Source organism: Bos mutus, chromosome 10 (genome assembly GCF_027580195.1).
Source record: "Bos mutus isolate GX-2022 chromosome 10, NWIPB_WYAK_1.1, whole genome shotgun sequence".
Classification (NCBI taxonomy): domain Eukaryota; kingdom Metazoa; phylum Chordata; class Mammalia; order Artiodactyla; family Bovidae; genus Bos; species Bos mutus.
In genome coordinates this window covers 85907022-85928203 of record NC_091626.1, presented here as the reverse complement: position 1 = coordinate 85928203, position 21182 = coordinate 85907022, and the positions used below count along the sequence as shown (strand labels likewise).

At 48.6% G+C, this 21182-nt stretch overlaps 1 protein-coding gene across 3 annotated transcripts in view; it reads right to left on the bottom strand.

Moving 5' to 3' along the window:
- The window catches only part of KCNK10 (potassium two pore domain channel subfamily K member 10), a 164530-nt gene that overhangs the window by 29363 nt on the left and 113985 nt on the right, over nucleotides 1–21182 (bottom strand). For 2 of the 3 annotated variants that reach the window (XM_070378415.1, XM_070378414.1), the window contains exon 4: nucleotides 17909–18069. The exons of the other annotated variant lie outside the window; for it this stretch is intronic. In XM_070378415.1, the coding sequence (XP_070234516.1) occupies nucleotides 17909–18069 (161 nt within the window). The remainder of the gene's footprint in view (nucleotides 1–17908; nucleotides 18070–21182) is intronic. 3 annotated transcript variants of the gene reach the window in all.

Sequence of the window (21182 nt, the reverse complement as noted above, 5' to 3'; positions counted from 1 at the left end):
GCATGCCCATTTTTCAGGCAGAGAGCGGTCTCATCTAACCCTCCAACTACCCCCCGGAGAGGCTCCTAGAAGCAGGTGTCACATGTTTATCCGGCCATCTGGACAGGTCTTCTTCCCCTTCTTCCCTGGAGGAAAAGTTGACAGGCCTCCAAAGGGAAGGCAGGAGAGAAAGACACCCACCGGACATACAGAATCAAAGGGCTAAGGACAATTGAGACTTTTTTTAAAGAGCAACAGAGGCAAGAAGCAGACAGCGATGTCAGGAAAAGGATGAAAGCCAAAAAGAAAATGGTGCTAACACGGCCAGCACGCCATATGGCACTTAGATGGCATGCGTTTTGTTTCAAATGTTGATGTTTGCTTTCTTGTTAGTTGTGGTGCCAACTCTGTTACCGTCCTTGATAAAATTCATTTTGAAAAAAAAAAATCACACAGAAGCTTCTGTGCTATCCTGTGCTACCCTTAAAAATCACACATAAATTCCTTTGCTTTTTTTCTTAACTTCAAGCTCTAGATTCCTGTTTCTACATGTTCAAACTAAAGTGTAAAGCGTTGATCGAATTGCAAGGGGAAGACCCCGGTAACTGACACGAGATGCGGATCACGTTCATCTGTATTTACCCGTGAGACAGAAGAGAGGTGGGTGCGGAATGTGGATGCGGAGACAGCCAAATATGAATAGTAACAATCTAACACAAGCCCTTCAACTATTCCCCAGGCGCAGGTAGAAATGGTGTTGATGTTGTTTACAGTAAAATTCACTTCTGCCAAGGACTGGAAAAAAACTAACCCAAGGGACATTGCTCAGTCTAAGTGGAGCCCTGGTGGCAAGAACGCAGTTTCTGAACAGCAGCACAGCAAAATCCATCTTCCAGGGGGGTCCCAAGCTGACTTTTGAGGAGCCAGGTATCTTTGGGGAGGAAAGTCTTGGAACTCCTTGCTACTTTATAAAAATATGTACGGCCCTGTGTGTCTGGGTCTAGTAAGAGCACATGCAAGTGAAGAGGCAGCCAACGTGTAGCTAACATAGATTCATTTTCCTCCTTTGACTTTCTTTTCACCCTCGTGTCTCCGTGTTCTGTGGTGGAACACCATGGACACATCTGCCTAAGCAGCTGCAACTAATGAATGGCACAGCCTCCCCCCTTGCTCAGACGAACAGCGGGAGCTCACTCAGACCTTCCGGATTCTCCCTTTGCTGATTCATGGCCAGTGCATCTTTTCCTCCAAAGGTAATAACTGATGCTGGAGCTCCGTCCCAGGCCCAACTCCTCCTGTCCATCAGAGTCCCTTTGTCTGTTACTGCTCGTCTGCTTCATCTCCCCAGCCCCACCCACCTCCACGTCCATCCCTCAAAGGGTAGTGCCAAAGGCTGCCTTAGTAAGCATCCCTTCTTCAGTCAGGTTCACTGGGGCCACTGCATAGCCTGCACATGTTGGGTGTGTGGAAAGGAATCTGTTTGTTTCTCTTTCCAATTCACCATCAATATGTACTTATTGAATGCCTTGGAAGCACTTCCCAGGTGGCTCATTGGTAAAGAATCCGCCTGCCAATGCAGAAGATGCAAGAGATGAAGGTTTGATCCCTGGGTTTGGAAAGACACCCTGGAGAAAGAAATGGCAACCCACTCCGAATCCACCTGCAATGCAGGAGACCCGGGCACAATCCCTGGGTCAGGAAGATGCCCTGGAGAAAGAAATAGCTACCTTCTTGTCTGGAGAATCCCATGGACAGAGGAGTCTGGCGGGCCACGGTCCACGGGCTCACAAAGAGCTGGAAACGACTGAGTGACTATGCGGGCAAAGCACTTGGTACTCAGCAGGTCCCAGAGGCAGACAGAGAAAGGAAGGCAGAGGAGAATTCTCTGGCAGTCCAGCAGTTAGAAATTTGCACTTCCACTGCAGGGCACCTGGGTTCAATCCCTGGTTAGGAAGCAAAGATCTCACAGAAAAAGAAGAAAAGTAAAAGAAAGGCAGAGTATCCCTTAGCTTCAAAGCCTTTATGTTTTAATTAAAGAGAATAATCCATTAGCTACATAAGACAGGTGCATCACTGAAGACGTGTGACGTCAAATACACAAGCTGGAATTCACAAGGCCCCACCCTGAGCTCCCGAAGCTAAACAGTAAGTGACATCTACTAGGTGCTATGCGGGTGCCAGGCATTGCTCTCATGCATCAACCAAGTGCCCAAAGCAGTAGCTCCTGTTTTTAATCTCCATTTTTCAAACAAGGAACCTGAGGCGCTGCCCGGGGTCACATGGCTGGGAAGTGACAGCTCAAGGCTTATGCCCTGAGGCTGAATGACTTCCAAGGCCATCTGCCCGGCCCTGGCCTCATGATGGACACTGGTCTTCATCATGCCTGTTTCCTCCTTGGGAGAAGGGACTGTCCGTCTTTACTGTCATATACCCCCACCATGCGGAGAACACAGGAGGCCTTATTTGATTACTGATTAGGCAGCTGACCTGGGGAGAGGTATGAAGGAGCGGGCACTGTGAGCAGCTGGAGACTGAATCCCTATGAGGCAAAGGCAAGGCTTTCAGAGTGGCAGGGCCAGGTGGAAACCAGGCGTCAGCGGCCCACAGAGGCCCAGGCAGGCAGCCAGGGCCAGGGGCGCAGGGTGGGGACACGCCCGGGGATGGAGACTTGGCCGGAGGGGAGGGTCGGGGGCAGGTGGAAAGGAGGTGGGCGGGGCCCATCCTGTCCACTCTGTCCCCCATGACTGAAGGGGACAGCCAGCACGTCAGTCTCTGTGGCCTATAAAAGTTAAAGAAAAAGGAAAGAACAAGGGCTGGTGAAGATGTGCAGCAGCTGGAAGCCTTCGCTGGTGGGAAGGGAAAAGAGTGCAGCTCCTCGCAAAATGAAACAGAATCCCCACATGGTCCGTCATCCCATCCCTGGCTGTACACCCAAAGGAATTAAAGACAGGGCCTCGAACAGACACTTGCGTATCCACGGTCAAAGTGGCATTATACCCAATTGCTGAAAGGCCGAGCAACCCGAGTCCACCGACAGACGGATGACTGGATAAGCAGTACGTGGTCCATATCTACCGGGGAACACATTCCGCCTTAAAAAGGAAGGTAAGGATGACAGCCGCCGCAATATGCGCGAATCCTTACAGACATCGTGTTAAGGGAAACACACCGGTCAGGAAAGGACAGGTACTGTGCGAGTCCCTTGGGAGTTTCTAGAGCAGCCAAATTCATAGAGAAAGAAAGTGCAGTAGAGACTGCTGGGGGTTGGGGAGAAGGAGGAGCTACTGTTCAGTGGGCAGAGTTTCAGTTACAGTGGAGACAGATGGTGACGACGACTGCACAACAGAGCCAGTGCACTTAATGCCACTGCAGTGTCCGTTAAAAATGGTTGAAATGGGAGACTTCTGCTGCAGCCCAGCAGTTAAGACTCTGAGCTTCCCCAGCACGGGGCACAGGTTCAATCCCTGGTCAGGGAACTAAGATCCCCCTAATATCGTGTGGTGTGGCCAATAAATTTTTTTTAATTAATTTTAAAAAATGGTTAAAATGGCAAATTTTATGTTATGTATATTTTTACCACACTAGAACAAAACAGGCATAAAGAAAAAGTTAAAGGAGGCTCTGAAGAATCCAACATACTCTTGGGGTCACCTTAAATGAAAAAAAGATCTTCTCTGAAACAGTGACTATGGCCAGGACAAAACTGTTAATTCTACGGAAATATGCTGATCTGAAAAGACAGGCTTGCTCTCTACTTTTATAGTCAGCTTTTCTGATGATGGAAATCCCTTGCAAACATTAAAAAAAAAATCCTCAATTCCCACACATGAATAGGACATTAGGTGCCATTGATGAGATGGCTGGATGGCATCACCAACTCGATGGACATGAGTTTGGGTGAACTCCGGGAGTTGGTGATGGACAGGGAGGCCTGGCGTGCTGTGATTCATGGGGTCGCAAAGAGTCGGACAAGAATGAGTGACTGAACTGAACTGAACTGAGGTGCCACTGATTATGAAAACATATAAAGAAAAAAAGGAACTATGAATCCAGGAATCATATTTTTAAATGAACTTGAGTGGATTACTGATGATTACCCGATTTCCTGGTGATGGTAAAGAATCTGCCTGCTAAGCAGGAGACCAGGGCTCAGTCCTTGGGTTGGGAAGATCCCCTGGAGAAAGGATAGGCTACCCATTCCAGTATTCTTGGGCTTCCCGGGTGGCTCAGCTGGTAAAGAATCCGCCTGCAATGCCAGAGACCTGGGCTCGATCCCTGGCTTGGGAAGATCCCCTGGAGAAGGGCATGGCAAGCCACTCCAGCATTCTTGCCTGGAGAGTCTCCATGGACAGAGGAGCCTGGTGGGCTACAGCCCATGGATTCTCAAAGAGTTGGACACGACTGAGCGACTGAGCACAGCAGTATTCTGTCTACCAACAATGCTTGATGCAAGGAAAGATTCAGGGAACCGCATCCACAGGGTGAGAACCACAGCTCTGTTTTAACAAGAGACTAAACTCAGCAGCAAACTTTCAAGATACAGCACAAAATCATCAAGTTAAAATGCTACGATGCACAAACGCAGCTCTTCTCAGAAAATATCAATAAAATTAAAAGTATTTTCTCTCCCGAAATAAAGTGTACTTCCTGCAACAAGAATATACATTTCCTGGGCTCCATCAATTCAGGCAGCCCTTTCTTACTCAAAGCCATCAGAGCCTGCTCAGTAGGGTGACCATACCATAGCTAGCATGCTGTCACCCCCAAGGGAGCAGCCTCTCTGGGGTTAAGGTTCAGAGCACCAGCACACCTGTCAATAATGACGTATCCTAAACACTCTCCCTCTCCTAAAACAAGAAGTTCAGAAGTGGCTTAGAATTTATCAACGACCACTGACATACCAGTCACAGACCACACACCCCGCTCTGCACTGCGCAGACTCAGGTCAACCATGGCATCCCTCAGTTTTTAGGAGCCTAATTTGTCAGAGACCCTGATGCTGTGAAAGATTGAAGGCAGAAGGAGAAGAGGGCAACAGAGGATGAGATGGTTGGATGGCATCACCGATTCAATGGACATGAACTTGGGCAAACTCCGGGAGGTAGTGAGGGACAGAGAAGCCTGGTGTGCTGCAGTCCACGGGGTTGCGAAGAGTCAGACGTGACTTGGTGACTGAACAACAACTTGTCAGAAGCTACTCCAGAGTGCTTTATTACTTGCTTGGTTCCCAGAACTAGCATGAGGCTAAGTGTAAAAGAAAAAAAGGTGTCCTTTTTTTTAATATTGATAAATGTAATATCAAAAAAGAGGAGAATTCTATAAAAGGGTAAAGGATTATTATTCTATTATATGAGTGTCCTCCAAAGACCCAAACCACCCTGTGAAAATTGGTGATGAAGGGTGAACATGGGAAATCATCCACCTCTTAGGCTGGTTTTATGATACTAATAAAACTATGAGTACTAATAAAATTCTTGGACTAAATTCATAACTCAGAAGTGCCTGGAAGTTTTAAAAACCAGTTACCATACACACTAAGGCACTACTGGATTGTCAGTACTTTCAAAATGCAAAGATATAAAATGTTTTTGTGGGACTTTCCTGGTGGCCCAGAGGTTAAGACTCCATGGGTCCGATGTGGGGGGGCCCAGGTTCGATGCCTGGTCAGGGAACTAGGATCCCACGTGCTGCGTGACTTGGCCAAGAAAATAAACAAATAATAAAATGTTTTCTTCCCCAAATCCCTGGGATTCTAGGAAGCAACCATCTCTTTCATGGGCGTGACCCAGCGGGTGAGGAATATCCATACAAACATTCCAGAGACTTTCCTCGACTGGAGGGTGGTTTAGGAAGAGCTTCTCCCACCACTTTCCTGGAGTTTGTCCTTGGTATTTAGTCACTAAGTCACGTCTGACTCTTTAGCGACCGCATGGACTGTAGCCCACCAGGCTCCTCTGTCCATGGGATTCTCCAGGCAAGAATACTGGAGTGGGCTGCCATTTCCCTCTCCAGGGAGCTTTCCCAAACCAGGGATCGAATCCATGTCTCCTGTGTCTCCTGCATTTGCAGGCAGATTCTTTACCACTGAGCCATCAGGGAAGCCCTTCCACGAGTTTAAGACTAGTTAAATCCCCAGTGGGAATTAAAATCTTGACATTAATGCCCTCAAAGCCCAGCTTCTCAAAACCACTGAGGCAATCTGATGAATCCAGAAAAAGGAGAGTTGCCTTAGGAAGACAAGACCATGTGCCAAGAAGCTGGGCTTAGAGCTGTGTGTTCCTCTTACTGTCAATATCGAGTGGGCTGCACACAGGACAGAAATGAATGGGAGAGTGGAGAACGCAGTCTGCCTGGCAACTCCACTTGCAGAGGTGGGCCCAGACCAGTCAGCCGCCAGGACAGTACAAGGCCCTCTTCTACAAGTTCACCTTCACATTAATCACACAGCAGACATGAGCAAGGGGGCTTCAGCCCTAGATTAATCTGCAGAAGAGAACACCAAGCAAGAGATGTCTGACAACAAAGAGCCAGATTCAGGAGCTAGAGCCAGTGCAGAGAGAAGAATCTGAGGCAACAGGCCAGTTCAAAGTGTCCACAGATGAGATAAAGCTGGAAAACCAAAACCCTTTGGTTGCAAATAAAGACAGGGCCAATATTAGGTTTTTTTCTCAACTAGCCATCTTTGTCTGTCCCCAGGTCTTACTAAAGCTTTCATGAGAGACTCTTCTGAACCATCGGACACTATCCCTGCCTTACAAGAGAAAGAGGGAAGGAAGGATGGTGGGAAAGCGAAGTCTACGTGTGCTCATTGGGATGGGAGATTTGGTTTGGAATCTCTGCTGTCACTTATGGAGTGAGTGATCTTGGAGAGCTCACAGAACCAGTTCAAGCTTTCCAATCTCACAATTAAGAAGGTAAGAATTATCCCTTGAAAGCTTCAGTTCAGTTCAGTCACTCACTCATGTCTGACTCTTTGCAACCCCATGGACTGCAGCACGCCAGAATTCCCTGTCCATCACCAACTCCTGGAGCCTGCTCAAACTCATGTCCATCACGTCAGTGATGCCACTCAACCATCTCATCCTCTGTCGTCCCCTTCTCCTCCTGCGTTCAACCTTTCCCAGCATCAGGGTCTTTTCCAGTGAGTCAGTTCTTTGCATCAGGTGGCCAAAGTATTGGCGCTTCAGCGTCTATCCTTCCAATGAATATTGTGGACTGATTTCCTTTAGGATTGACTAGTTTGATATCCTTGGAGTCCAAGGGACTCTGAAGAGTCTTCTCCAACACCACAGTTCAAAAGCATCATTCTTCAGCGCTCAGCTTTCCTTATGGTCCAACTCTCACATCCATACATGACTACTGGAGAAACCGAAGAGCTTACTTTGAGACCTTGAGAGCATACTCTAGGTAAAGCCCACAACCCAGTGTCCAGCACACAGTAAATCCTCAAAACACATGCGCACCTTATCTCCAGACTTCCATACTGAGTCCCACAATACTCAGCCTGCCTCAACCAAATCCCACTGGACAAATGACAAGTCTCCCTATAAAGATCCCTGCATACAGAAGTTTGTAAATGAATGCCCATCCCAAAGTAGCAGTCAGATTCCCAGAAGCTTCCTGTGATCAAAGTTTGCCAGAAAGACGAAAAGAGACTCTGTTAAAGCTACCTTAAAAATGTTTAAAAGGTAAACATTATCCAGGCAGTATTTTAAGTAGTTATATTTTAGGCAATTTGATAGTCTTGCTGTTTTAGGAAACTGTGAAGATGCATTTTAAGGGCCATTAAAATATTCATCTCAGATGGCAACAGGAGACACCTAAGGGACATTGGCCAGTTATAAAAGATTGACAAGAAAGAGGAAAAATCATACATTAGATTAATCCCCAATGGGCTAGCTAGAGATAGTGCTGAGATGGTTTGCCTGCTGAAGAATAGTGGAACCAACTATCTTTGGGTATATCATCAGAATCAAGACTCCAGGCATGTTCCCTTAGTAGCTAGAATGATCTTATTCCTGGGCTTCCCAGGTGGCGCCAGTGGTAAAGAACCCACCTGCCAAGCAGGAGACCTGGGTTCCATCCCTGGGTCGAGAAGATCCCCTGGAGGAGGGCATGGCAGCCCACTCCAGTATTCTTGCCTGGAAAACTTGGGGTCTCGAAGAGTCAGACATGACTCGGCACACAGACAGCAGTCTCATTTCCGGAGTATAAGGTTTCTAAAGCCCTCTTTACGGACCCATCTGAGAGAAGAGAACTCTGAGCGGGAACAGCACTGGCCCTAAAGAGCTTCTGAGGAAGATTCATCCAGGGGGCCAGGATGCGCCCCTTGCGACCTGTGGCACAACTGATCCCTTAAATCCCAGCAGAGTCAAGTTTCTTAGCTGGGACAGTTTTGCCCTCGAGAAGACATGTAAAAATGTCTGGATATGTTATTGGCTCTCATACGGGAGACACTGATGATACTGGCATCTAGTGAGGCCAGGGGAGCTGCTAAACATCCCACAACACACAGGACAGGTCTCAAGACAATCTCCAGCCCAAAACGTCCACAGAGCCAAAGCCGGGCAAGACTGCGTCAGAGGAAGGGAGAAAAGAAGGACCATCCGACCATCATGGACAAGGGCTTCCCTGGTAGCTCAGCCGGTAGAGTATCCGCCTGCAATGCAGGAGACCTGGGTTCAATCCCTGGGCTTCCCTGGTAGCTCAGCCGGTAGAGTATCCGCCTGCAATGCAGGAGACCTGGGTTCAATCCCTGGATTGGGAAGATCCCCTGGAGAAGGGAACGGCTACCCACTCCAGCATTCTGGCCTGGAGAAGTCCATAGGCTGTACAGTCCATGGGGTTGCAAAGAGTCGGACCCAACTGAGCGACTTTCACTTTCTTTCATCATGGACAGACTGTGTCACGGCTGGCATTAAGAGATGCTGTGTAGTCTGTTTGGTGGACGTCACTTATATAGTTTGTGCCAAATGAACATTAGGGACAATATTCTTCAATGATTTCAGCTGTTCTGAACCTAATCAAGAAAGCTTTAAAAATATATGCCTTCTCTGCATTTAAAATCAGTTACCAGCGTTTCCCCAGGCTCAGTGGTAAAGAGTCCACCTGTCAATGCAGGAGACATTGGTTTGATCCCAAGCCCAGAAAGATCCTACATGCCGCAGAACAGCTAAGCCCGTGAGCCACACATGCTCTGGAGCCCCTGCTCTGGAGCAAGAGAAGCCACCGCAATGATAAGTCCGGGCACCGCAGCTGAGAGCAGCCCCGCCCGCCACAGCTAGAGAAAGGCAGCAACGGAGACCTAGGGCAGCCATAAATAAACAAATCTCAGAAACACTTACCTCCCATCCCCTTCCAGCCCCTTAGGAAAAGTAAGAAAGCAAACTGCTCACATTAAAACCAGGGTCTTCTCTCTGATCAAAATCCACAGAACAGGTGGCTCAGACGGTAAAGAATCTGCCTGCAATGTGGGAGACCTGGGTTCAATCCCTAAGTTGGGAAGATCCCCTGGAGGAGGGCATGGCAACCCGCTCCAGTACTCTGGCCCGGAGACTCCCATGGACAGAGGAGCCTGGTGGGCTGCAGTCCATGGGGTCGCAGAGTCGGACACGACTGAGGGACTCAGCACAGCACAGCGTGGCATCCGTGTAACGTTAGTCCCCCTGGGTTATTTCTCAGGACTGCACTGTGTACAAGCTATGCACTAGTACAGGCATGTCACAGGCAGACACGCGTTCACACACACAAACACCACACACCACCAGGCACTCTCAGCCACCACCTGGCCCTCCCCCGCTCCCCTGACTACTCAGGCAAGATGCTGGTGTGCATGACTAGTACCCCAGTGACCTTCACCAGTAATGCTAAGAGCTGGAAATCACAGTTGAAGCCACAGAGCTGAGAATAACATACAGTTCCCCAAACAAGAGCTTTTATCTTCTTGAAATAATAATTATTTTGCTCACCCCACTGCTGTGGGGACTAGTTCAAAGACACCCTGTGAGAAACAGAAGCCCCCCTGCCAAAGGTGCTCTCCAAAACCCTTCCTTGATTCATGCCAGGCACACGGCAGAGGTCTCTGGAGCCCTTGGCTTTCACCACCAGCCCCTTTCTCCAACCCAAAGTGACTAATTCCCCCACGAATTGAACATCATTACCAGATTGAGACTGTCATCACCCTGTCTTAAGCATTTGGCGGGTTCTAAAGTCCCCAAGTTATCACCACATTGATAAGCCTAGGGTAACATGTTATTTGTCAGCTACAGCCAAGCTCCTTTGGTTCCAAAGGCAAATAAACATTTCTGCTGTTTCCTTGGGAGGGAAAGGCCAAAGAACAAAAGTGTCCCTTGGTTTTAGAGGCTCTATCGGAAAGCCTGTGGATCCGCCAGATGAAAAGAGGCTGCTGCTCTTTACCAGAGGCCAAAGTCCAACTCAGAGCAGGAAAATGAGATCCAGTCCAAAATCTGACCAAGTTTCCTACAGCGTCCAATCAAGCGACAGTCAGCCCAGCCCAGCAAGAGCCCGCCCACAGCTGGGAAGGGAGAGGCCGCCCACTTCCAAAAGCTCCTTTGGAACCAAGGTCAGCCCTGCTCAATCCCAAGCAATTATCCTTCCTTGCTAACTGCTCAGATTTCCTGCTGGACACCTGGGAAGAATTACTTTTGCTCTATATGATGTTGTTTAGTTGCTAAGTCGTGGCTGACTCTTGCAACTCCATGGACTGTAGCCCACCAGGCTCCTCTGTCTGTGGGATTCTCCAGGCTAGAATACTAGAGTGGGTTGCCATTTCCTTCTCCAAGGGATCTTTCCAACCCAGGGATGGAACCCATGTCTCCTGCATTGGCAGGCGGATTCTTTACCGCTGATCTGCCAGGCTTTCCTTATGTTATATAAATATTTACAAATTGTCCCAAGCCCAGGCTCATTCACTCCACTCTTTGTGGTTTTAGGCAAGTCACCTAACAAATCATGGGCTCCATCTTTGTTGGATGCAATACGAGCATCACTAGAGATGTGGTCCCCAAAGAGCAAGGCCGCCTGCATGTAAATCCCAGGGATGCCTGTCATCCTACGGAGCCAACAGGCAGTCCGAGGGCATCTGCACACGGCATGGCTCATCGACTTACCCACCCCCTCGCCGTCCTGGGGATCAAACAGTGCGTCCCAGGCCCTCTTCCAGGTGGGTGGGGCAGGGTGACTTGTTAGAGCCAGTGGGTTGTGACTGGAGGCCAAAGCTCTGAAGAGCAATGTCATGTCTGTTCCCCTTAAAAAACCCTCATGTCTGGAGAAATGCCCAGGCAGCCGCAGCCTTGGAGAGGGTAAGAATACACTACTGGTGTTGGTGACCATCGTATGTAAACTAACCTCCTCTGACAGAGTCAAGGGGCTTCCCAGATGGCTCAGTGGTAAAAAATCTGCCTGCTATGCAGGAGACATGCGTTCGATTCAGGACATGATTCGAGTCAGGAAGATTCCCTGGAGAGGGAAATGACAACCCACTCCAGTATTCTTGCCTGGAAAACCCCCTGGACAGAGGAGCCTGGCAGGCTACAGTCCACGGGGTCGCAAGAGTCAGACACAACTTAGCGACTAAACGACAACAACAATACCGACTATACCTCAAAAAATAAAATTTTTAATGTGATTGAGTAAAAACATGCTATCTGGTCCTGAGGCAGCCATCTTGCAAACCACGTGGTAGTAAGTCTGTGGATGGAAAGCCGATGTGCCAAGGAAACTAGAGCAGGAGGAGAGCAAGCCTGGGTACACGCGCGTGACATTGTGACTCAGAATAAGAAAGATGGGTACACGTGCGTGACATTGTGACTCAGAATAAGAAAGATGTGTTTGGTCATGGTCTTACGGACTTCCCTGGTGGCTCAGATGGTAAGAGCATCTGCCTACAATGTGGGAGGCCCAGGTTCGATCCCTGGGTCAGGAAGATCCCCCTGGAGAAGGAAATGGCAACCCGCTCCAGTACTCTTGCCTGGAAAATCCCATGGACGGATGGAGAAGCCCAGTAGGCCACAGTCTATGGGGTCACAAAGAGTCGGACACAACTGAATGACTTCACTTTCACTTTCCTGGCACAGGGCTCCTAACACCCCTGGAATTTCCCGAGACCCATAAAGCTTCTTTTGTTATGTTATAGAAGTGGCTTTGGGGTCATCTAAGGATGGGAGTTGGTTACCAGGGAAACCAGAAAAAAACCAGGAACAGAGGGCTGAACTTTCAGCCACACCCTCACTGCACCCGCAACCCCTAATTTCCAGTGGGGCTGGGAGAGGGGCTGGAAATTGAATCAATCTCCAATGGCCAACGACTCAATGAGTCACACCAATGGGATGAAACCGCCATAAAAATTCAAAATGGAGGAGACACAGAAGGTTCCAGGCTGGTAAACCAGAACGCTCCACGTGCCCCCAGGCCAGGCCCTGGAGCCCTGGGGAGGCACCACTGGTTTGGGACCTTGCACCGTGTAGCTCTGTGTCTCACTTTTGATCCACACCCTGAAATGCTCCTGGTGATACAGCAGTAGTCTAGTCAGCAGGCTGGCCTCCTGAGTTCTCTGAGCCACTGTAACAAACTAACTGAACCCAAGGAAGGAAGGAGTCGGGGGGAACCTCTGATTCATGAACCTCCACTCATCAGAAGCGCAGAAACAAGCTGGACTTGCTCCATCGAACGCAGAGAGCAGGCCTGTGGGACTGAGCCCCTAGCCTGTGGGACCTGATGCCAATTCCAGGCAGACAGTGCCAGACTTGAGTTGAATTGTAAGACATCGAGCTGGTGTCAGAGAATTCCATGTGGGGAAAAAAATCCACACTCTGAAACTCGCACCAGAATCCTTTGCGTGTTGCTGGGAAAAGGATGCCTGACGCCTGAAGCAACCTCGCTCCAGGATTCTCCCTATGTAAGCTGTGTCAAATTCTTAACCCTCTGTAAATCAGCAGAGGGGCAAGGCCCATTTTCCTGGCCTCACATTCCTCATAGAAGAATGCCAGCCAGAGTAACACTCCTGCGCCTCCCCATGCCAAGCACAGCTGGGCAGGAGCTCACCCAGCGGACTCTGCAGGGGGCACCAGGTCCCCTCGCCCTGCTGGCTTGGCAGAAGGGACCGAGTCCCCTCACTGGGCGGGCTCGTCAAGAAGCACCAGGTCCCCTCACCGGGCAGGCTCGGCAGGAGGCACCGGGTCCCTTCACCGGGCAGGCTCAGCAGAGGGCACCAGGTCCCCTCACTGGCAGGCTCGGTGGGCTCGGCAGGTGGGACTGAGTTCCCTCGCCCAGCGGACTCAGCAGAAGGGACTGAGTTCCCTTGGCTTGGCTCGGCCCCTTTTCTCTCTTGTTTGAAACCTTCTTCAAAGGTTTCTTTTGTTTGAAGACTTTCTTCAAGGGAACTGCACTCTGTTTCACTCTCTCTGGTGTAGCAAGTAGAGCAGACCCTGCCCTCACCAAGGAGGCCTGTGCTACCGAAGACCAAGATGGTGTCGGGGGGCAGGGTCTCTAAAATGGCCAAAGATACAGCACCCTGACCCCCAGAACTCGGACCACGATGAGCGATCACTCCCATGACTCTTACCTTACACGGCACAGTTGATCTTAAGAGATAAGGTGAGATATCTCATCTCTCATCTAACTGTGGGTTTCTCTGGTGGCTCAGATGGTAAAGAATCTGCCTGCAGTGCAGAAGAACCGGGGTTTGATCCCTGGGTTGAAAAGAGTCCCTGGAAAAGGGAATGGCGACCCACTCCAGTATTCTTGCCTGAAGAATTCCATGGACAGAGAAGCCTGGCAAGCCTGGCAGGTGCGTGGGGTTATAAAGAGGAGGACATAACTGAGCAACTAACACACACACAAACATCTAATCACATGAGCTCTTAATCCACAGTGCTTTCTCCAGCTGACAGGAGAGTGCAAAGGGGAAGTCATTGAGATAGAAGAGGGATCCCATGCTGTCTTCGAAGATGAGGGGCCCTGTGCCAAGGAATGTATGCCACCTCGGAGGTGAGAATGGCCCCCACCCTATGACCAGCAAGGAAACTGGAGTCTCAGTCCTACAACCACAGGGAACTTATTCTTTGCCAAGATTTGAATGAGTGTGTAAGCAAACTCTTCCCCAGATCCAGAACCCAGCCTGCTTGACACTCTGACTTTTTAGCCTTTGATATCCTGATCACGAACCTTTGCCAGGCCCTCCCAGATGTCTTACCTACACAACAATGATGTAATAAACCAGTCCTGCCTTAAGTGTCTGCTGCTGCTGCTGCTAAGTCGCCTCAGTCGTGTCCAACTCTGTGCGACCCCAGAGACGGCAGCCCACCAGGCTCCCCCGTCCCTGGGATTCTCCAGGCAAGAACACTGGAGTGGGGTGCCATTGCCTTCTCCAATGCATGAAAGTGAAAAGTGAAAGTGAAGTCGCTCAGTCATGTCCGACCCTCAGCGACCCCATGGACTACAGCCTTCCAGGCTCCTCCATCCATGGGATTTTCCAGGCAAGAGTACTGGAGTGGGGTGCCATTGCCTTCTCTGGCCTTAAGTGTCTACGTTTGCCCTAATCCGTTACACAGCAGTATAAAACTAACAGAGCATGGAAATCCTCCTAAATCAGGGTGAAAATGGTTAGTAAGTCCTTCTGGCATCAAAGCTAAAACTATATTCTCTGATGAGCTTATTAGCACGAAAGCTGGCCTTTTAATCTCCATCTGACTTCTGTATCTATTTCTCAATTAGTTCATAACTCCAGAGGGGGAAAAAAAGAGTTTTCATTTATTCACCCCATAAAACCCCCAACAGTCGGATATTTAAGAATACTTTTGGCATTTCTACATAATATTAATACAATAACTCTCAACAGTTCTTTAAAAGGAGGCTCAGACCTGGAATGGGATAGAAGAATCCAACTATGTCACCTCAGAATCTCGGCACCTAGATTCTGTATCTTACCTTGACTCCACTGTTCCCACATACCAGGGCAAGGAGAAGACTGCGTCACTGAGAAGTGAAAATCACCCTCGTGGGAACCACAAATTCACACCCCCAAGCTTTATTGCTTTATACAATTTCTAGTTCTCAAAATAAGGCTTCCCTGGTAGCTCAGATGGCAAAGAATCCACGTGCAGTGCAGGAGACCCAGGTTCAATCCCTGGGTAGGGAAGATCCCCTGGAGAAACAAATGGCTACCCACTCCAGTAGTACTGCCTGGGAAATCCCATGGACCGAGGAGCCTGGCAGGCTGCAATCCATGGGGTCGCAAAGAGTCAGACACGACTGAGCAACCAGCACTTCCACTTCTCGAGAGTAAATGGCCTTTTAGATGTAGTTCAAATGAATAGCCAGCTTTGAGACTTTCTACCAAAACTGCACACAGCAAGCAAACTGAGGCAGAATCACTTGTTTGTAGACTGAGGAAGTGTGCTCGTAGTCCTCCTGGCACTCTGACACCCATCCACAGCACCTTCCAACGTTCTGCAAAGCACACCTCGTGTGCTGCCAATCCAGTGATACCTGCTGGCGCCTTCCTGAAAGGCTCCCGATCCTTGATGGCACCGCAAGGAAGTGAGCAGGCCATCAGCATAAAGTGAAATGTGAAATTCTGAAGGCCCTGTCCCAGAGTCCTGGTAATGATCCATTTGAGATGCAGCTTTAAGGGGAAGGAAAACCATCCTCTCTACTTGCAGTAAGAAATTCATTAGGGGAACTAAGTCCCCAAATTCAGGAGCAGATGCCGTCAAAATGATTGCAGCCTCTTCCTTCATTTAGAATACAGTTTCCAAATTTTATTTTTTGCTAAGGGGGAATTTCGAAAGCTTGTAGTCTGATCTTTCCTTTCCACAAATAAACTCAGATCTAGAGAAGCGATATAAAAATAAAAACACCAGATCAGACATTTCTCCACTTGAATTCTGTTCTTCTGAGTGTTCAAGCCACCAGATTCATTTTTCTAACTCAGAAACCATGAGGCCATGGCTAACAGGCTACCTCTGAGAAGTTCAAAACAGCCCTTGGAAACAAGGTTGCCATGTCTGGTGTAGGGAGACGGGAGCATCTGATGGTTTCCATGGTGACCACGGTGCCCAGGTGCACATTCTAATGAGGCTGGCGGGCCAGCCAGCAATTCAGACCAAAGGTTGTGGAAACTTCCAGGAAGACCCCCATGTCACCAAGCCACTCATGAAATTCTAATGATGGCCTACTTGCCAACAAGTGCCCCCTTCGGGAGACAGACACTCAGCGGCACTGAACTCTGTGTCCGGCCCTGTGCCGAGCTCTTTTCCGTACATTATTCCATTTCACCATCACCAAGACCTTACAAAGTAAATTCGAATTCCACCCCATTTTGCAGATGAGTAAACTGAGGCAGGGGCTTCCGCGGTGGCTCAGTGGTAAAGAATCCGCCTGCAGTGCAGGAGACATGAGTTTGATCCCTGGGTCAGGAAGATCCCCTGGAGGAGGGCATGGCAATCCACTCCAGTATTCTTGCCTGGAGAATCCACATGGACAGAGGAGCCTGGCGGGCTGCAGTCCATGGGGTGGCAAAGAGTCAGACACGACTGAAGTGAGTTAGCAAGCACACATGCAAACTGAAGCAGCTCATACAAAGTCCCCGAGCTTGCAGAAGACATCTCCAAACCAGCTCTAGAGCCTCATTCCTCCACTCAACTCAATAAGAACTTATGAAACTGCTCAAGGGGCGCACTCCCTTACAGTCTTCTAAAGAGAAGTTTATGTCATGATTTCCTGTCTCAGAGCGGAAAACAAGCGCAGCCTTAGAACTGATCACTGACCTATTTCTGCCCATCATTTCCAGATTCTGATAAAGAGCTCAAATTGTCATTTTTAAATACGGAGCCATCATAAGAAATAATTCCCTGAAGGAAGTTTGATAAATTTGAGAATTAGGTAAAGAGATGAGAAAGAGAGCAGAAATGATCTTACTCCTAAACAAAACAAGTGTTCTGTTAAATTTTATGATCAGGTATGAGCTAAAGGGCATTGGAAATCCCAGTCCAATCACTCCACATGCCTGTCACTGATACCAGGAATGCCACCTCTAGTAAACAAATCCCTTGCACTCAGATTTTTGTCCCTTGTTTCAAGGTGAGTATTCTCAAAAAGAAAAACTCCCTAAGGCAATAGCAATCATCAACACCTTAGTATGAGTCAGTACGTGAGCGGACTACTGCTGAGGGAGCGCTCAGCTGTGGGAGGAGAGAGAGGAAGGGGCCATGAGGAGACAGATACAAAGCACAAAGCAACGTCTGGGACTTGCAGGCATCTGGAAGAGGTCTTAGAAGCCAGGATCAGCCTAAGACGCTGGGCTTGGAAATAAAACAGAGAGAAGGAGCTCCAACAACAAAATGGAGGGTTTATAATTCTCTACTTTATTGCCAGGCTTCCCCGGTGACGCAGCGGTGAAGAATCTGCCTGCCAATGCAAGAGGCGCAAGAGACACGGGTTTGACCCCTGGTTCAGGAAGATCCCCTGGAGGAGGAAATGGCAACCCACTCCAGTATTCTTGCCTGGAGAATCCCATGGACAGAGGAGCCTGGCGGGCTACAGTCCATGGGGTCGCAAAGAGTCAGACACAACTGAGCGCCTGAGCACCACTTTATTGCCAGTACACTAAAAAACACATCTTCCTTCTTTAATAAGAAGCTGCGTATGCCACATGCCTCCAAAATATGTGTTGGAAAATCCACACTTAACCCTCTTGTGTTGTGATTCCAGGGACACTGACAAGAGATAGGAATTAGGAACCGTACCTGTGAATACCACGGGTCGAAATAAAAAAATCTGACCACAACATTGAACTACCCGATTGAAAGTGAGGATGACAGCATGAGACCCTGGTAATTTCTTCTGGATCCTGTCAGGCTAAAGCCAACTGGATCACAGAGGTTAGGGTTTAAACAGACGCAGTACTCACTCGAAAGACCTTCTCCACTCTTGCAATGCTTTTCCCAAAGATGGTTCCAAGTTGGTCTCCAATTCCAGCCAATAAGAAACCAAAGAGTGGAATTCCAAAGATGGCATATAAAATACAAAAGATTTTGCCTCCTTCAGTGCTTGGAGCAATATTCCCATACCCTGGTGAGAAATATTAAAAAGAGAGAGGGAGAGTGGTGAAGCGGCAGAGAAATTAGAGCACGGAACCAAAGAACCTGACTTCCTAGAGGGCTTCTTCATCCCCACCCTGAACCTCAGGAGTTTTAGGAGCGCTCCATTCTAAAGGCCCTACAAAATTGAGAACATCGTTTCATTGCGTCTCTTCTTTCTCTCCCTGTATACAGTTTCAAGAGGGTCCAGGTTTCCAGGATCTGATAAGATGACATGTATTTCACTAGATGACATTTTAGGAGATCTGTGGTCATCTAGAATTGCATTTCTGGTAGAAAATGGTACCACCCATTTCAGAAACATCAGACATCTTCGGCGTGTCTGGTTTAGGGACACTGGGCACCTGAGGAGGGTTGACCACTACTTTTTTAGATTTGGGAAGAGCTTCTCCTATCCAGCCTCGTCCTGTGGCCATCCCCTCTATGGGTCGGACTGTGGCTGTCTCCTGCATTTGCCTTCTTAGCGTGACGGGTGTTCCACATTCAGGAGGATGGGCGGTCTAGGACAAATTCAGAAAGGACCCCTGGATCATACAGCCCTGCCCTGAGAAGCCTGAAAAGAGGCAGGAGTGGAGGAGGAGAGGCCGAGCGCTCCTTCTCACGTGGGCCAGGATGCTGAGCTCTGCCTGGGTCTCTCTTTCTCTTTCCTGGGAACTCCACGCCACCTGAGTAGTGCCCACCCCGACCCGCCCACTTCTTGCACCAAGAATCCAGGGATCCTTGGATGCAGGTGTGAACTGAAGGTTTGGTGGTGGAATGGATGTGTAAACACAAAACAATTGTCCAACAGCCAGATCTATCGCTTGCTTCAAACAGCGCTTCGAAAACACCCACATCCACGTTCTCGAGAGTTCTGCAGCTAGGTACCTAACTAGTGGATATTTGGCTTACTCTCTCTGACAGGACTGAAGACGGTGGTGCTGGAAGAAAAAGGCGTACAGCATTAACACACGTTTTACAGAGATGAGACTCTAAATCACTCAGTGGTCACGCCAGTGAGTGCTGCAATATTACACTAACCAGTGTCTAGCTAGTCACCTAGCTTAACATTCTCTCACAGCAGCTGACAGGGAGCCTGCCTCTAACCTACACAGTAAGTGAGTTATTGGGCTCATGGCTATTAGCACGCTGGGGATTTGACACAGGAACGATAATGCTGACGGCCCGTCTGTCATTCAGCCTCCTGTGGGCCTGGAGGACTCACTCTTGCTTCCTGCCTCTGGGTGCTGAGTCACCCGGTTATTTTCCTGTTCAGTTTTCCAAATCAGAATCATTCAAACCTCTTATCACAAATCATCTAAATTATATAGCTTCTATTTTTTAAATGACTGTTCAGGCAAGCCTTCTAATCTTGCTTTTTTTTTGACTCACCATGATTTTTATTTAATTGTGGGAAAAAAAAAAAGGCTCTCAGAACTTTTTTCAGGTGTTTTCAGGAACTTGGACAAAATCATTCTGTCAGCATTTCCCTCTAGAATAATCTGATTTACATTAACACAGCCCTGTTAAAAAGGGATAAAGGTGCCTATACAGCTCCAATTCCTGCAGGATTATGGTGACACCTGGAAATATTCTGGTAATTCATGGAAACATTTATGGCTCTGGCCATAAGTTTACTGTCTCCCAATTGCCTGATTACTGTCAAGGAAGCCGACTATCTTTTAGTTTGAATATCTCAGAAAGAAGCACATTGCAGGCACAGGGAGACACACTGAGGCCTTGAATCTGCAGAGCTGGCATCTTATAAACTTTAACAAGTGCTGCACACCTTCCACCAGCTTTTAGAGAGGATCTGCTCCACCGCTTGGGTCAGGACTGTGCTCAGGGGACATTCCCATCATCTAAAGAGCCTGAGAGCAAAGCAGGAAGAGGAGGCTCCAATCCAATACCACCACCTTCACCTGGTTATCCTCAGACTCACTTAACATCACCATGCCTGGCTCTGGAGGGGTTCAAGGAAAATGTGGGGGAAATCAGTCGGCCCTATGCTTCTAATGCAAAGTGTAAGCAGTAGCCTGGATCTTATTACAGTGGGCTCCTTATTCTGGGTTTCGAAGGCTAGGACACTAAAATTAGAGCAAAGTTCTCAGGCACTCAAGAAGTAATATTCAAATGAGCCTTGAATAGAGGATACTTTGGCCACCTGATGCGAAGAACTGACTCATTGGAAAAGACCCTGATGCTGGAAAAGATTGAAGGCAGGAGGAGAAGGGATGAGATGGTTGGATGGCATCACCAACTCAGTGGACATGAATTTGAGTAAACTCCGGGAGTTAGTGGTGGACAGGGAGGTCTGGCGTGCTGCAGTCCATGGGGTCGCAAAGAGTCAGACACGACTGAGTGAACTGACTGAGGGGCTTCCCTGATAGCTCAGTTGGTAAAGAATCTGCCTGCAATGCAGGAGACCCCAGTCTGATTCCTGGGTCGGGAAGACCTCCTAGAGAAGGGATAGGCTACCAACTTCAGTATTCTTTGGCTTCCCTGGTGGCTCAGCTGGTAAAGAATCCGCCTGCAATGAGGGACACCTGGATTCGATTCCCAGGTTGGGAAGATCTCCTTGAGAAGGGAACAGCTACCCACTCCAGTATTCTGACCTGGAGAGTTCCATGGACTTACATAGTCCATGGGGTTGCAAAGAGTCAGACACGACTGAGCGACTTTCACTTTCAAGCCTCGAATAAGCCTGTTTAAGACCATCACTTCACTTTGGATGTAAAGTAATTGCCATTTTTGAGTTATGCTGTATCTTGTGCGTGTCTGTCTGTCTGTCTGTCTGTGTTCCCTGCCTCTGATGAACTATATGGAGAGGCTGTTCTCCAGTTTGACACTCAACCCTGTTACTCTTAAGAAAATTGCATAAGGTACTTTTTGGAATTTTGCTCTGAGGCAACAGGAAGGACACATTCCTGGATTTTTGCCTCTGTTTGTACTGGGCCCTCGAGACTTCCCTGCCCGTTCTTCCTGAAGGCTTGATAGAACTTTGAAGTAAGGTGTCACGAGGCCTGAGAACTCAGGGAGTTAAACTTCTATTCTGATCCTTCCACTTGCTAACTCTCAGATCTTGGGCAATCTACCTTTCTGGTT